The 15931-nt window shown below is 68.7% G+C and overlaps 5 protein-coding genes across 5 annotated transcripts; 1 reads left to right on the top strand and 4 right to left on the bottom strand.

The window, feature by feature from the left end:
* Window positions 1-314: 314 nt before the first annotated feature.
* On the bottom strand, window positions 315-1421 carry CDK2AP2 (cyclin dependent kinase 2 associated protein 2). Its single transcript, XM_052812037.1, has 4 exons — window positions 1122-1421; window positions 936-1036; window positions 714-845; window positions 315-546 (listed from the first exon to the last, which is right to left on the bottom strand). The coding sequence occupies exons 1-4, from the start codon at window positions 1210-1212 to the stop codon at window positions 478-480; spliced, it is 393 nt and encodes a 130-aa protein (XP_052667997.1). The 5' UTR covers window positions 1213-1421; the 3' UTR covers window positions 315-477.
* A 467-nt stretch (window positions 1422-1888) lies between these two features.
* CABP2 (calcium binding protein 2) lies at window positions 1889-4503 on the bottom strand. The gene is made up of 7 exons (XM_052812026.1): window positions 4165-4503; window positions 3911-4072; window positions 3703-3733; window positions 3433-3567; window positions 3208-3317; window positions 2952-3099; window positions 1889-2876 (listed from the first exon to the last, which is right to left on the bottom strand). Exons 1-7 carry the CDS (start codon window positions 4204-4206, stop codon window positions 2851-2853), a joined length of 654 nt encoding a protein of 217 aa, XP_052667986.1. The 5' UTR covers window positions 4207-4503; the 3' UTR covers window positions 1889-2850.
* Window positions 4504-5355: 852 nt separating this feature from the next.
* Window positions 5356-7906, top strand: NDUFV1 (NADH:ubiquinone oxidoreductase core subunit V1). Its single transcript, XM_052811995.1, has 10 exons — window positions 5356-5499; window positions 5635-5717; window positions 5806-5976; window positions 6070-6253; window positions 6342-6531; window positions 6725-6937; window positions 7024-7190; window positions 7262-7343; window positions 7424-7569; window positions 7672-7906. The coding sequence occupies exons 1-10, from the start codon at window positions 5446-5448 to the stop codon at window positions 7753-7755; spliced, it is 1374 nt and encodes a 457-aa protein (XP_052667955.1). The 5' UTR covers window positions 5356-5445; the 3' UTR covers window positions 7756-7906.
* Window positions 7907-8328: 422 nt separating this feature from the next.
* NUDT8 (nudix hydrolase 8) lies at window positions 8329-9861 on the bottom strand. The gene is made up of 4 exons (XM_052812025.1): window positions 9638-9861; window positions 9412-9544; window positions 8983-9060; window positions 8329-8850 (listed from the first exon to the last, which is right to left on the bottom strand). Exons 1-4 carry the CDS (start codon window positions 9844-9846, stop codon window positions 8596-8598), a joined length of 675 nt encoding a protein of 224 aa, XP_052667985.1. The 5' UTR covers window positions 9847-9861; the 3' UTR covers window positions 8329-8595.
* Window positions 9862-12099: 2238 nt separating this feature from the next.
* On the bottom strand, window positions 12100-15867 carry MTCH2 (mitochondrial carrier 2). The gene is made up of 13 exons (XM_052812013.1): window positions 15705-15867; window positions 15524-15608; window positions 15294-15400; window positions 15109-15135; window positions 14602-14655; window positions 14412-14469; window positions 14231-14282; window positions 14074-14133; window positions 13419-13512; window positions 13241-13288; window positions 12871-12938; window positions 12448-12523; window positions 12100-12303 (listed from the first exon to the last, which is right to left on the bottom strand). The coding sequence occupies exons 1-13, from the start codon at window positions 15789-15791 to the stop codon at window positions 12217-12219; spliced, it is 903 nt and encodes a 300-aa protein (XP_052667973.1). The 5' UTR covers window positions 15792-15867; the 3' UTR covers window positions 12100-12216.
* Window positions 15868-15931: the final 64 nt, after the last annotated feature.

The following is a 15931-nucleotide window of genomic DNA, read 5'->3' as shown; positions in this document are numbered from 1 at the left end:
AGCCCCGGGGGACCGACCCTGCGGGCAGGGTCACCGCCACCACCGGGCTCGGGAAAAATGGGGGTTTTATTAAAAAAAAAAGTCCCCTTTTTTTAAGTGTTCAAAGAAGGTTTTGCTCATTCCTGCACCCCTCTGCCCGGGCACAGCTCTAGGACCCCCCCTTCCCCCCCTAGTGTAGCTCCAAGCTCTTCCCCGGTGCCCCCAGCACCGGCTGCAGCCCCCGGGGGCACTGACCCCCCCCCCCCCGCAGCGCTCCCCCGTGTCCCCCTGTCCCCACAGCCAGCCCCCCCTGCAGAGCCCGCCCCGAGGCAGAATCCCAACCACATCCTTTATTTATAAAAACACGCATTTATAAAGAGAGCACCGGGGCGGGGGGGCACAGGCAGCACGGCAGCCCCGCCACCACCAGCAGGGCAGGGACACCGGGGGGGGGGTCCCGGGGAGGGAAGAGGGGGGGGTCCCGGGTGTCAGCAGCCGTTACGTGCGGGCGTTTCGCTCTGTCTCTGCCAAGCACTCCCTGACCAGCGCCCGGGCGTGGATGATGCCTGCGGGGAGAAGCAGAAAGACACCCCACATCAGTCTCCCGTGTGTCGTCCCCCCCCCCCCCGCCTTCCCCCCACCAACACACCCGGGCAGGGGGACCCCCGGGCAAGCAGGACCGGGGGTCAGCCGGTGTGTATGTGTGTGTCCCCCCCCCCCCGTTGCCCCTACCCCCGCTTCAGCCGCTCCATGGCACTCTTGCTGCCGGCGTAGGTGGGCCGGATCTCCTTCCCCATCTCCTCGATGACGGAGAGCAGGTCGGTGTAGGTGCTCTGCGACCCCTGAGCCCCGGGGGGCTTCATTGCCTGGGGGGGGGGGGATACAGAAGGGTTGAGAGCCGCCCTCGCCACCCCCCGGTCCCCGGTTTCGCCGTCCCCCCCCCCCCCGCCTCTCACCTGCACGTAGCCCATGGACGGCGGCCCGAAGTCATTGAAGAGGGGCCGGAAAGGGGCGGCGGCACCGGGGACGGAGCCGGAGGGCGACGGGACACTCGTGGCTGCGAGAAACGGAGGGTTAACGGCTGCCTCCCCGCCCCCCCCCCCCTCCGTTCCCCCCGCCGTTACCGGGGGGTACACACTCACCGGCGGGTGGTGCCCCGGGCCCCGGTGGGGCAGGGCTGGCGCTGGCGGCTCCGGGGGTAGCGGGGGCGGGAGCGATAGGCTTGTAGGACATCCCCGACGGCCGCCCAGCCGTTCACGGGGGTCGGTGGGCGGCCCCCCCCCCCCCCACGCTCGCCCCACCGGTTGGTTACCGACGCTGACCGCCGTTCAAACTCCCGTGACGGTCACACACGGACACGCGAGCTCCGACCCGGGGAACGAAACGGAGCGGCGGACGGCGGCGCCGGCTCCGCCTCGGCCTGGCCCGACCTGACCCGGCCGCCCCCCCCCCCCCCCCCGCGCTCGCCCGCCACCGGCACCGCCGCTCGCCGTGATGACGCCACCGCGCCGACGTCATCGCGCCGCCGCGCCCGCCTCTCACCCCCCCCCCCCCACCGGTCACCGTGGAGACACGCGGCGTCGGCCCCGCCCCTTTCTCCCCCCCCCCCCCCCGTGCGCCTCATCCCCTCAGGGGGGAGCGACCCCCGGTACCGGCCCCGCTGAGGAGAACCGCGGCACCGGGGGGACCCTGTGGACACCCCCCCCCCCCCAAAATGTCCCCGGGACCTGCGCAGGTGAGGGGGTGCCCGGGGGTCCCGGCAGCCTGGGGAGGGTCGGGCAGGGCCGTACCGGGGGTCAACGGCTGCCCCGGCCCGCCTCTCGGGGCGGCATTCGGTGTGGGGGTCCTGCTGTCCGGGAGACAGGTTGTACCGGGGGGGGGGGGGGGGGACGGACACACGGGACGACCGTGGAGCGAGCGAGTGCTATTTATACTCAACGTAAAGACAAACAGAAGTCCGCAGAGAGAGAATTTTTCATTTCAAAAGGGCAAGGATTGAAAAAATTAATAAATTTGTTCAGACACACCCCCCCCCCAACTCGGAAGCAGCAGATTTCCTTAACTTGGAGGTGCAAAAATTACCCCAAACTGCAGCGTGCCTCTCCCCTTCCCACCCGTGCTCCCGGGGAGGTGGGGGAGAAGGCAAACGCTTTATTCCCGGCTTCTTTCCTCAAGGATGTCCTGGCCGGGGTGCCGAAGCCCCGAGGAGTTTCCCCTGCGCCGGGGGTCGGATGGAACGTACCGTGAGGGTCCACGCCGGCCCCGAAAACGGAGGGATGCCTCAGTGGCGCGGGGCAGGACAGAGCAGGGTCCGGGGTAAGTCTGAGCCCAAACGGCGGTAACGGGGGGACAGGCGTCGGGGTTACGCCGTAAGGTCAGCCTTAAATCACGGCGTGGAGGGAGCGGGGTCAAGGCTGAGGGGCTCGGCGTTGGGTACGGGGGTCAAAACGAAGGCTGGAGGGATGAGCCGGCAGAGTTGGGGCGCAGCGGGAGGGCAGGAGACCGGCACGTTTGGGTTTTGGGGAACAGCAGCCGGGGTGAGGTCAGGGACGCTGCGGAGCGGGGGAACAGGAGAGAGCGGAGATCAGGGTGAAAGCGGCCAAAGCCCAGCTGAGTCTGTGCCGAAAAGGGGTCCGGCGTCGGCCCCGGCGCCCCACGCCGCGGTTGGACCTCGGCGGCCGGGCAGGCGTGCGGCCGAGGTTGAGTCTGAGCACCTCCGGCGCCGAAGAAGCGAGGGCTTTGCCCCAGGTGCCGCGCTCGCACCGGCACGGCCCCAGCCGCAGCAGCCGGAGCCGGGCTTCTCTTCTGCAGCCCCCTCCTCTTCTGTAAGGCACGGCGGGGGCTCGGGTCCCGTGTTGGCACGCGCCGCCCTCAGCGCGACATCATCCGCACGAACTCTGCCGGCGGGACAATACGTACAGAACATCCCAAATATTCCCGTGGATATTCCCGGCCCCCTCCCCGGCCCCTACCTTCGAAGTCCACCAGGCCGTCCCCGTTGAGATCCACATCCTTGAGGATCTCGTCCACCTCCCGGTAGTTGAGCTGCTGCCCCAGCAGCTTGCGCATGGCCTCCCGCAGCTCCGCCATGCTGATCTGCCCGTCCCCGTTGGTGTCGAACTGCACGGCAAGTGCCCGTCGGCGACGGCCCGCCCTCGGCGTGCCGGCGGCTGGCCAGCCTGCCCGCGCCCGGGCTGTCCCCCCCCGCCCCGATCCCTGTCCCCTCACCTCACGGAAGGCGTCGCGCAGCTCCTTGATCCCGATCATGTCCGCCGTCTCCGCCAGCATCTTGGGGCCCATCAGCTCCACGAAATCATCAAAATCCACCTTGCCCCCGGCTGCGAGGAGAAGGGGGGGGGGGTGTCACCGGGGGGTGAGGAGGCAGGGATCGCCGGGGGCAAGCCCGGCTGCCGGCAGGGCGGAGGGGGGCCCCCCCCACGCCCCGCCACGTACTGATCTGCTGGGACAGCTCGATGAGCTCCATCTCGGTGGGCATGTAGCCCATGGTCCTCATGCACTCGCCCAGGTCCTTGTAGCTGATGTACCCGTCGCGGTCCTTGTCGAACTCCCGGAAGGCCTGCTTCAGCTCTGAGGGCAGCGCGGCGTCACCGCCGGCACCGCTGCCCGCTCCCACCCGCCCGTCGCCCCGCTGCAGCCGGGGGAGCTCCCAACCGGGGCGAAGACCGTCACCCGTCCCCGTCCCCTCGGTGCGCAGCACCTCACCTTCGATCTCTTCGGGCCGCAGCTCTCGGTCCTGGGAAAGAGAAAGCGGGAAGAGTCGAAGGAGGGATCCTTCTCCCACGGATCCCCCACCCAGGAATCCTGCCTTAAATCCCCTCGCCGGCTCGCGGGCGACGGCGGGGCGCAGCCGCCAACGCGGTGCCCGGTGCGGCGGGCGCGCGTGGTGCGCGGGGAGGGGGCGGGCGCCTACCAGCTGGGTGATGGCGATGCTTTGCCGCAGGAAGATGCAGGCCGGCCCCACCAGCCCCTGCAGCACCGAATAATTCTGCAGCGGTGGAGACTGCGCCGCCTCCGCCGCTTCCTCGGGGTCACCGGCGCCGGGGACCGGGGGACCGGAGCGCGACTTCCCATCCTGCGGGCAGAGCGGGGCGTCAGCGTCGAGGCGGGGGGGGGGGGCCGAGCCAGGGGTCCCCCCCCTCCTCCTGTCCCCGGGGACGGCCTTACCTTAGGGAGCCTCCGCTCAGGGGTCTTGGTGCAGTTGCCCATGGCTGGGGGCTGCCCCCACGCCGCAGGGCATGCCTGGCCCCGGGGGGCCGGCTGGCGCAGTCCTGGGGGCTGCCACCCCGCCGGGGTGAGCCGGGGCCGGGGGGGGTGTGATAGCGGCCGTGGCTGCGTGGGGATTTGAGGTTTTTATGGAATATCTGGGGATATGCAGGGCAGGCGGGGGGGGGGGGGTGCGCCGCGCCCGCGCACACACATAATCCCCCGGATTATTCCCCGCTTGGCCGCCCTGCTCCAGATGTGGGGAGCCGCCCAGCTGTTCCCCGGTTCCCCAGCCTCCCCATGGGGGCACTCAGGGCCCGCCCCCCCCCCTCCGGTGCCCGGCCATACCCTGGCCCTCTCCCCTGCTGCCGGTTACCTGCCCGAAAGTGGGGGGCGGCTGGAGCCCCAGCTCCTCGCCGGCCCACCGACGCTCCGTGGGGGACACGCTGCCTTGGCTGGGCCGACCCGGGGTACCGGCGGTGCCGGGTCCCCCATGCCCCCCGAGCCGCGGGGCCGGGTGGAGGCGGCGGCCGCCCCGTTTGCTGGGACCGTGGGGGCGGGAGGCACCCCGGCAGGTGGGGGGCGCGGGGCTGCCGGTACCCCTCCGCTGGGGCCCACGGAAGAGGAAAAACATTCCGCCTGCCGCCCCGTCTCACCGCCGCTCCCCGTTATCTCTTCCCCCACCCCCCGGGGCCAGGCGGGAGGGAAACCGGATCCCCCGAGCCCCGGCGGTCGCCCTGGCCCCCCGGTGCTTCGCCGGGACGAGGCCACCACCGGCAACCACCGGCATTGGGGAGGGGGGGGGGTGGGAAACGTGGCCCCAAACGTGCCCCCAAACGGCATTGGGAGGGGAGCGGCGCGGTGCAGCCCCCCCCCGGGATGGTGGGAGGACGGGGGGGGGAGCGGGGAGCCCCGGGGAGGCGGCGGGGGGGGGGGGGGGGACCGGGGGCCTCCGGTTTCAGCTACCGAAACCCGACCCGCGCCCGGGCGCGGGGCACGTGGCAGCGCGGGCGCGGCGCCAGCCTAGCCACGCCCCCTCCCGCGAGGCCCCGCCCCCGCGTGTCCACACCCCCGCGTGACCACGCCCCGCTGCCGTGTGGCCACGCCTCCTCCCCCGCTGCGGCCCCGCCCGCTGGCGTTAGCGCAGCGCCGCGCCGCTGACGTCACCGCCGGCGCGACGCTGCGGGGGCGACTGAAGGTGACGGTGGTCCCGGTGGTCCCGGTGCCGGTGTCCGCCCCGCCATGGCCGCCCGGCAGCTCCTAGCGCTGCGGCGCCTGCCCGCCGCCTCCTTCTCGGTGAGCGGGGATGGGGAAATGGCGGCGGCGGCGGCGGCGGCGGCGGCGGCGGCGGCGGCGGCGGGGGGGGGGGGCGATCCCGCCGGTACTGTTATTACCGGTGCTGAGTCCGTGTCCCGTCCCGTCCCCCCGCAGACGGCGCCCAAGAAGACGCAGTTCGGGTCGCTGCGGGACGAGGACCGGATCTTCACCAACCTCTACGGGCGGCACGACTGGAGGTGAGTACCGGGGGCCGGTGTGGTGGTGGTGGTGGGGGGGGGGGGATCCCGGTGCGTCCCGTCCCGGTGCCACCGACCGTGCCCGCAGGCTGCGGGGGGCCCTGCGCCGCGGCGACTGGTACAAGACGAAGGAGATCCTGCTCAAGGGGGTGGACTGGATCCTCGGTGAGATCAAGACCTCGGGGCTGCGGGGTCGCGGCGGCGCCGGTTTCCCCACCGGCCTCAAGTGGAGCTTCATGAACAAGCCCCCGGACGGCAGGTGAGATCCGTACCGGCACCGCCGCGCCGCGGCTCCCTCCCGGTGGGGAGCGCGGCCCTGACAACGCTTGCCCCCCCCCCCCCGCCCCGCCAGGCCCAAGTACCTGGTGGTGAACGCGGACGAGGGGGAGCCGGGCACCTGTAAGGACCGGGAGATCATGCGCCACGACCCCCACAAGCTGGTGGAGGGCTGCCTGGTGGCGGGACGCGCCATGGGCGCCCGCGCCGCTTACATCTACATCCGCGGTGAGTTCTACAACGAAGCCTCCAACCTACAGGTGAGCGGCGCGGGGCCGGGGTTTGGGGACACCCCGTCGGCGGGGAGGGGGAAGCCCCCAGACCCATCCGTCTATCCCCCCGTCGCAGGTGGCCATCCGGGAAGCTTACGAAGCCGGGCTGCTGGGACGGGATGCCTGCGGCTCGGGGTACGCCTTCGATGTCTTCGTGGTGAGGGGTGCCGGAGCCTACATCTGCGGGGAGGAGACGGCGCTGATCGAGTCCATCGAGGGCAAGCAGGGCAAGCCGCGCCTGAAGCCCCCCTTCCCCGCCGACGTGGGTACGTCCCCAGCCCTCCCCGCTTTGCTCCTGCCGCAACCGGCTCGCGTGGCTTTTGGTGGCACCAGCCTCGATTTCTAGTTGCCGCTCAAGAGCGGGACAAAATGGTGGCGACCGGACAGAACCAAGTGGTCCCTGGGCCGCCATCCTGCTGCAGGGACGAGGCAGCCATTGAGAGCTCTCACCGCTTCCAGGTGTTTTCGGCTGCCCCACCACGGTGGCCAATGTGGAGACAGTGGCCGTAGCCCCCACCATCTGCCGGCGCGGGGGCGCCTGGTTCGCCAGCTTCGGGCGGGAGCGCAACTCGGGGACGAAACTCTTCAACATCTCGGGTCACGTCAACAACCCCTGCACCGTGGAGGAGGAGATGTCGGTGCCTCTGAAGGAGCTCATCGAGAAGCATGCCAGTAAGCGCTGCGGGCCACCCTGCCAAACCGCACCGGGCCGGTGCCGGGCCCGGCTCAGCCCGTCCTGTCCCCCCCCTCTCTGGCAGGGGGTGTCCGTGGGGGCTGGGACAACCTGCTGGCTGTCATCCCGGGGGGTTCCTCCACGCCGCTGCTCCCCAAGTCGGTGTGCGAGACCGTGCTGATGGACTTCGATTCCCTGGTGCAGGCGCAGAGCGGGCTCGGCACGGCCGCCGTCATCGTCATGGACAAATCGGTAAGGGACGAGCCCCCTCCCCGGCCTCACCCGTGCCGTGGCGGGGCCCTCACCCTCCCCTCCCTCCCCAGACCGATGTCGTTAAAGCTATTGCTCGCCTCATCGAGTTTTACAAGCACGAGAGCTGCGGGCAGTGCACCCCGTGCCGGGAAGGTGAGCAGGGGGGGCTGGGGGGCTATGGGGTGGGGTGGGCATCACACCACAGGCCCCTCACGGCCTTCCCATCCCCGCAGGCGTCGACTGGATGAACAAGGTCATGGCGCGGTTCGTGCAGGGCAACGCGCAGGTGGCCGAGATCGACGCGCTGTGGGAGATCAGCAAGCAGATCGAGGGCCACACCATCTGCGCCCTGGGCGACGGCGCAGCCTGGCCCGTGCAGGTGCGGGGCGGGGGGGTTGGCAGATTTGAGGCCGGGAGCAGGGTCAGGGGTGGGCAGCAGCTTTTCCCTGCTCCGTTAACCCATCTCGTTTGCTCTGTGTAGGGCCTCATCCGCCACTTCCGACCCGAGCTGGAGGAGAGGATGCGGCGCTACGGGGAGGCCAAAGCCCGAGCGGCATCGGCGTAAGGAGCCAGCGGTGGAGCAAGGGCTGCCGGCAGCAGTGACCCTGCCCTGTCCTGCCTGGGGTGGCGGTGGGGCACTTCTTGGGGGTGCGGGGCTTCTCACAGCTTTTTGTGGGGCTGTGTTGAGGGGTCCCCGATAAACGCTGCTGTGCTCACAGGCTTCTCTCTTTGCTGGGGGTTTGGGCATAAAATAGTGGGAAGGGACTGTTGGGGGGCTCTGGGTCCTGCCTCCCCCGGAGCAGGGGATCCCCAGGGATGGGGGGATCACGCAGCCAGGGTCTGGATACCCCCAGAGGGGAGATCCTGGCTTTCCATGAGACTCCATGTTCCCTCTCTGGGACTGGGCAAGGGGAAAGTCGATGGTTGTGGGGCAGCACCAAGCAGCCGGGGTATTTACACAGCCACGTGTCCCTCCTTGGGGACCCTGCCCTCCCTGCCACCGCCGCGGTGGCACCAGGGCAGCTCCTGCCTGTACTAGTGCCAGGGGGACAGCTGTCATCCCCCCCCCCGACCCCCCGTGATGCTGGCACCGAGGGCCAGCCGCGCTCCCTGACTTACAGGCTGTGGCGCAAGCGGGTCCAAACATGGCTTTTTACTAAATCACAGTGTGTGATACCAGCCGCGGGGAGTGCGGTGGGTGGTAGCACCGACGGAGTGTTGGGGGGGGGGGTTGCCATTTCCCCACGGCAGCCACCTCCCGCCCATCCCCGTGTGCGGATGAAAGAAGCCGCACAACCGAGGCACAGGGAGAGCTCCGCCTGTACACGCAACCCCCCCCCACCCCGTTTCCCTCCCCAAAATCACCACCCTGGCACCCAGGGGGGTCACCCTATCCCCTCCGGCGTCAGGCCGAGCTCCCCTCGGGGGGCCGGCCCGAGGGGCTGCGGGCCAACACGTGGGTCTTCCGACGGTAGCGGTCGGGTGCCAGCAGCTCCAGGGTCAGCTCGGTGATGATGGCCGTCAGCCCCCAGACCTTGTGGGGGCCGTTGAGGAAGACGGGCAGGGTGTAGCCGTAGCGGCCGGCGGTGCGGAAGTGCGTGTAGCCTTGGTTCTCCTCCCGCAGGAGGTGAGCCAGCGGCAGGGTGAAGATCTCTTCCACCTGACGGCACAGGCGGCGAGGGGGGGGGGGGGGGGTGGCCGGCATCGTTTGCCACGACGTTACCGGTGGGAGCCGGGGAATGGGGGTGCTCGCCCCCGAGCAGGGGACGCGACCGGTGCAAGCGTCACCCACCTCGTCGGGGTTGGGGGTCAGCGTCAAGCCCTCCAGGGCCCCCAGGTTGGCCACGACGGGAGCCACCATCTGCCCCTGCTGGAAGGTGCATCAGCAAGGGACCGGGGGGGGGGGGCGGGTGGTGACACCCCCCCCCCCCAAAGTGCCACCTACTCGCCTTGACCCCTCCTTGCGCCCAACCCTGACACCCATCGTGTCTCTGTCACCCCCCCCCCCTTACCTACAGCCAGTGCCCCGTCACCCCAAACCCCTGTCACCCGTGTCCCTGTCACCCGTGTCCCTGCCACCCTGCCTTTGTGTCCTTGTCACCCCACGGTGTCCTTGGTGTCCCCAGCCACTCCCCCCCCCCTCCCCGGTGTCCTTGTCACCTCCACCGGCGCCCTCCCCGTCCCCATCCCCGTGTGCCCCCCCCTTCCCGGTGCCCGGTACCCGGTCGGGCAGCAGCCGCAGCTGCCCCCAGACGCTCGGTGTTCCCAGCTCCAGCCCCAGCTCCTCCCGCGTCTCCCGTAAAGCCGTTGCCACCGCGTCGCCGTCCGCCGGGTCCCGCCGCCCCCCGGGAAAACTACAAAAAAAAAAAAAAAAAAAATTTAACGGCACCGTCAAAAAGGCGGCCGTCCCATGGGTTCCCGGTACCCGCTTCCCCGTCCGCCGGTACCTGACGTCACCGCTGTGGGGACCGCCCAGGCGGCGGGAACGTAACGTGAACAGCAGCGCGGGGCGGCCGCGCACCGAGCACAGCGGCACCAGCACCGCCGCCGCCGCCGCCCCCCGCCGCCCCGCCGCCGCCGCCGCCGCCGCCGCCAGCCGCGCCCGGCACCGCCGCTCGCTGCCGCTGCTCAGGAGCCCCGCGCACGGCTCCGCCATGGCGGCGGCACCGAGGGAGGGGAGGGCGTCCGGTACCGGCCGCCCACGGCACCGCCTCCCCCGGGACCGCCCCCGGGCACCCCCCCCGCCGCCTTACGGGCCTTCGCCGACGGCTGCGCAAGCCCCCCGCCGGGTGTGCGACCGCCTTTGCCGGGTGTGCGACGGCTTTTGCTGGGTGTGCAACCCCCCCGCTGGGTGTGCGACCACTTTTGCCGGGTGTGCAACCCCCCCGCTGGGTGTGCGACCACTTTTGCCGGGTGTACAACCCCTCCACCAGGTGTGCAATCACCCTGCTGGGTGTACAACCACTTTTGCCGGGTGTGCAACCACCCTGCTGGGTGTGCGACCACTTTTGCCGGGTGTGCAACCCCTGCCACCAGGTGTGCAATCACCCTGCTGGGTGTACAACCACTTTTGCCGGGTGTGCAACCAGCCTGCTGGGTGTGCGACCACTTTTGCCGGGTGTGCAACCACCCCACTGGGTGTGCGACCACTTTTGCCGGGTGTGCAACCACCCTGCTGGGTGTGCGACCACTTTTTGCCGGGTGTACAACCCCTCCACCGGGTGTGCAACCACCCTGCTGGGTGTGCGACCGCGCTTTGCCGGGTGTGCAACCCGCCACCAGGCATGCAACCACCTTTGCCGGGTGTGCAACCACTTTTGCCGGGTGTGCAACCACCCTGCTGGGTGTGCAACCACTTTTGCCAGGTGTGCAACCACCCTGCTGGGTGTGCGACCACTTTTGCCGGGTGTGCAACCACCCTACTGGGTGTGTGACCACTTTTGCCGGGTGCGCGACCACCCCGCTAGGTGTACGACCACTTTTGCCGGGTGTGCAACCACCCTGCTGGGTGTGTAACCACTTTTGCCGGGTGTGCAACCACCCTGCCGGGTGTGCGACCACTTTTGCCGGGTGTACAACCCCCCTGCCGGGTGTGTGACCACCTTTGCTGGGTGTGCGACCACCCTGCTGGGTGTGCGACCACTTTTGCCGGGTGTGCAACCCCACTGCCAGGTGTGCAACCACCCTGCTGGGTGTGTGACCACTTTTGCCGGGTGTGCGACCACCCCGCTAGGTGTACGACCACTTTTGCCAGGTGTGCAACCACCCTGCTGGGTGTGCAACCACTTTTGCCGGGTGTGCAACCACCCTGCTGGGTGTGCGACCCCCCCACCAGGCGTGCAACCACCGTTGCTAGGTGTGCAACCCCCCCCCATTGGGTGTGCAAACTCACCTGCCGGGTGTGCAACGCCCCCGCTGTGCACAACCACCTCTACCGGGTGTGCAAACCACCACGCAGCTTTGCACCCCCCCTCTGCATATGCAACAACCCCTGCAGGGTGTGCAAGCCCTGCTCCAGCTGTGCAACCCTGCCGCTGGGTGTGCAACTCTCCATCCAGCTGTGCAGCCCCTTCTCCAGCTGTGCACACGTGCCACCATCCCTCCCCTTGTCACCAGCCCCGTGTCCCCCCTTGCCTGGGGGTGCTGTGACACCCCCCACGGGTGCTGCGACACCCGGGGAACACCCACGGTGGGATCGATCCGATCGCTGCCCCCCACCACTACAGCCCCGAGAGGGAGCGAGGATAGGGAAACTGAGGCACAGGCGGGGAGCCCTTCGGGCAGCGCGCTCCTCCCAGGGCCCTGCCACCACCCACGCCGCTGCCCCACAATTATCCCCAGCCGTTAATGAACGGCTTCTGATCCCCCCCCTGGGCTGGGGGCAGCCCCTGGGGTTGTTGGGGCTGTCGCTCCCCAAGCGCCTGTGACGCTTGTACAGCTGGTTTTTGAAACAAGCGGTTTTTTCTAAGGGGGTGATGGTTCCGGGCACCATTACCTCATGGGGGAATTTCCTCTGTCAAAACAGCCTCAAACTGGGTCCAAGGCTGGGAAAAGGCTCCCAGGGCGTAACCATGGGAAGCGGGAGAAGGATTTCTGCCAGCGGATTTACCAGGCAGCCTCGGCAACACCAACGCTTTCAGGCTAAAGACAAGGCACAGGCGCTGGTCCTCGTGGGGACAGGACGGACGTGACGATGTGTCGTGGGACCGATCCAGCACCCAGCCTGGCTGACTGCGACTACAGCGGGGGTCCAGGCGGGCACCGGCTGACAAAAAGGGGTTGGGTAAAGAATTGGGAATAATAGGGACAGTGCTAGGGCGGTCGGAATGGGGAAGGAACACTGGAGATCAGCCAGCCCCCCTCCCCAGAAAGCCCCTGGCCCCAGGACAGACACCCTCACACATCTGCCTTCATCTCTCAGCATTAAATGATTTTAAAAAAAACTGTATAGAAATCACCACTCTCTCATCATTTTTTGCCTCCAGAGCCCGGCATCAGCTTCACAACTCCCCTCCCGGCTCCAACTTCAACGAAACCTCCTCTCCTCCCACACGTATCGCTTCCCTGCGGGCACCTTGCGGAAAAACAGGCTGTTCCCTCGGCTCATGTTGCCCTGGAAGGGGGAAGATGACCACCGTCGGGTAAGTCAGGGCTGCCCTGAGCCCCGCTGCGTCCCCCCCAAGACCCCACGGGGCTCCCACCCGGTTCTTGCCACGGCCGGGCAGCATCCTGGCGCTGCCCGGCTCCGGCCACTTACCTCCCTGTGCAGCTGGCTCCAGCAGTCCAGCCAGGAGGAGTAGGTGGGTGCGTAGGGGAGGAGACCCCCGGCCAGCCTGGGGAAGGGAAAGGAAGACCCGCGAGGAATTATTTCCACCCAGGGCTGAGCCAGTGGGGTAGCACCCGTCCCCTCTGCAGCCCCGCGCTGGGCTGAAGCCCAAAACGGTCCTTTCGAAGCCGGGCTCCCTCCCCACATGTCCCCACGTGTCCTCCGCAACCGCAGCGCTACCAACGAGGGATCAACCCCACAGCCAGTTTGAAACCTCTTTGCCACCCGGGAGCTTCGGAAAGGCAGTTTGGGGAACCGATCCAGCGCGGAGGCACGTGGCCGTCGCCCACGCCAGCACCCCCCCGGGCGCGGGCTCGCCCTCGCTGAGGGGGTAGGAACTAGCAGCAGACTCACCCACAATTATTAACAGCCATCAAGTTGGAGACCAGCACGAAGGGGTAGGTCAGCATGCTGGCGAAGAACTGCAAGGGAGAGCAGGGCTGGTCGGCAGCGGCCCCCGGCCCCCACAGGGATCTCCCCGCTTCCCTCCACGCGGGGAGAACAAGCCCTAAAAGATCCCCAGGGCCCCCCCCGGGGAAGGGAGCCCTTTCCCGCAGGCTCCATGCGGGGCCAGGCTACACGGTGGCAAGGCCAAGGTTGTAAGCCCACGGGCACGCAGGGTCATGCGCCTCCTCCACGGAGCATTCCTTCCCCGGGGCAGCGTCACACACGGGGCTACACAACCCCCCCAACACACACACACGTACGCACGGGCTGTACTCACTCCAGTGACTGCCTGTGAGTAGCTCTTCATCTCAGCCATAGTTGAGACCTGCAGGAGGAGAAAAGGCACCTTCAACCCCCACGGAGCCATGCTGTCACCCCAAAGCGGGGTCCTGCCCCCCTGGACTGTCCCCCTAGATGCAACCTGGGCCCTCCCGAGCAGGGTGCGGAGCCCATACCCCGTTTTCCAGCGCGTACGTGTTGATGAGGTAGGCCAGCATGTTGCAGAGCCAGAGCGAAAGGATGTCCCCGAGGAGCCGGGGGATGAGGCCGCTGAAAGAGAAGAGGCAGCGGGAACGTGAGCCCAGGGCAGACCCAGATCCGGCCATGTGGAGAGCCGGGGAACAGCCAGCTGGGAATGGGAGGGAGCAGCCGTCCCCCCAAAACACCAGGTGAGGGGGGAACTCCCCGCCCTGGGAGCGGGGATGTTCAGACAAACGGTTCAGAGGCAACACGGGCACGGAGGGGAGCTGCTGGAGGGACCCAAAACACCTCCCCAGCCGGTGCTCCCAGGGAAGGATTACTGCACCTTTGCTCTGTTTTAACGTTCCCAGGCACTGGATGTCACCCGCGCAACCCAAGGCCGGTGGCTACGAGGCGGGGGCTTGCCGGATCTGCGCCAGGAATCCCCCCGGGGAGGGCAGAACGGGAAACCGTGCGCCCCAGCAATGGCGAGGTCAGGGCAGAGTGCTTCTCGAGCCCAGCGAGATGGGAGAGCAGAGCTGCGGCGCCGCGGCCGAAGCGAGGAGCGATGCCTGAGCGAGGCTCATGGATTTTGGGGAAAGACCCCCGCTGCCCCCACCCACCACCGAGACCCCGGTTGTCAGCACTCACGCAAAGAAGCCCAGGACACCCTCTTCTCGGTAAATCGTGGCGAAAGCGCTTAGCGTCCCACTGGGCCGGGGAGGAAGAGGAGAACGCCGTGGTCAGAGGGGACACCACGGGCAGGCAGGCAGCCCCCCGCGGCAGCCCCGGCCCCCCCCGCCCGTACCTGTACTTGGTCTCCCGGCCGATGAATTGCACCATGCAGCGCAGGGTGATCACTGCGGGCAGAGACAGGCAGCGTGGGGGTCGGGGGGGGGCACAGGGACGCTCCGGAGTGACAGAGGAGTGACAGACACCCATCACCGGGCCCACGCACCAGCCGTGGCGGGGGTGTGGGGGGCACCTACCGTGAAAGGGGTGGGTGATGAGCGTGGCGGCAGAGCGAGCGACCATCTCTCGGGAGGTCTGGGGGAGAAATGGGCTGTCAGGAGGAGGGGGCGGGGGGGGCAGGTGACAGGGACGCGGCAGGTAGAGACCCCAACGGTGCTGGTGTTGTACCGAGCCCCTCTCGCACCCCAGCACCCTCCTCCTCCTCACCTCCTTGAGAACCTGCTCCAGCGAGGACACGGGCTCCTTCTTGCTGGCTCCAGGCTAGAGAGGGAAAGAGGCATCAGATGGGGAACAGGGCCCCAGAAAAGGCACCGCTCCCTCCCCACCACCCCTGAAAGGACCCGTCATCCCCCCCAGCACGGGCTCAGCAGCCCCCCAGCCCCGCGTTTCTCCCTGGGGGCAGCACTCGATGGCAGGGTGCCTCTGCCCACAGCTGCGGGGGCACATGGGAGGGGAGGAGAGGGAGGGAGGGAAGAGAGAGGGAAGAGAGAGGGAAGAGAGAGGGAAGAGAGAGGGAAGAGAGAGGGAAGAGAGAGGGAAGAGAGAGGGAAGAGAGAGGGAAGAGAGAGGGAAGAGAGAGGGAAGAGAGAGGGAAGAGAGAGGGAAGAGAGAGGGAAGAGAGAGGGAAGAGAGAGGGGAGAGAGAGGGGAGAGAGAGGGAGAAAGGGAAGAAGAGAGAGGGAGGATTCACCGGGGAAAGCGGCCTCACACCTACCTCAGCCTGCTCGGCCTCCTGGTACCGCTGGGGAGGAGAGGGCAGGGTTAGTACAGCCAGGGGGGACGGGGGAGGCCCTGCCAGTCCCAAAGCGGCAAGACGTGGGGTCTGCACGTCCCCAGCTCCCGGTGGCAGAGCCCCCCCCCCCCGTGTGTGTGTGTGTCCCCCCGTGTCCCCCCCGGTACCTGCAGCACTTTGCCGTGCACGACGGTGCCGATGGCGCTGGAGCAGAGGCGGGGGGTGAGTCCCTTGAAGAGTCCCGCTCTTCCGTCAACCTTCACGATGTGCTTGGCTGGGGACAGCGGGGACGCGTCACGCCACGGGGGACGCCCCCCCACTCGACCACCGTCCCCGCGGGGCGGGGGTCACGGCGGAGGGGGGAGCGGTGTGTGCCGTACCACCGGGGCTGACTTACCGTAAGCGAAGAGACCGGGCAGCTGGTAGACCTGGCGCCCGAAAACGTTCCTCCCCAGGGTGGGCGGCAGCGGCTCGTACCCCACCTGCGGCGGGGACAGGCTGCCGTGGGGCCACCGCCGGTACCGGTACCGGCCCCGGTGCCCTCCCCGTTACCGACACCCCCCCCCCCCGCCCCTTACCTGCACCAGCACCTTCACGTACATGAGGGGCTGCGAGAGCACGGTCAGCCCCGAGCCCAGCAGCACCTGCGAGGCCGCGTCCGCCATGGTGCCGCCCCGGCGTCACGGCCCAGAAGGACACCGCCGCCGCCGCTTCCGCTTCCGCCACCCTCCCCGGTACTTCCGGCGCACCCGCCGACCGCTTCCGGCCAGAGGGGGGTGGGCCCCACCGGGTCGCCATGGTAACG

This window comes from Harpia harpyja, chromosome 16 (assembly GCF_026419915.1).
Source record: "Harpia harpyja isolate bHarHar1 chromosome 16, bHarHar1 primary haplotype, whole genome shotgun sequence".
Taxonomy (NCBI): domain Eukaryota; kingdom Metazoa; phylum Chordata; class Aves; order Accipitriformes; family Accipitridae; genus Harpia; species Harpia harpyja.
The sequence above is the reverse complement of the archived record's forward strand: the minus strand, read 5'-3'. Positions and strand labels throughout refer to the sequence as shown.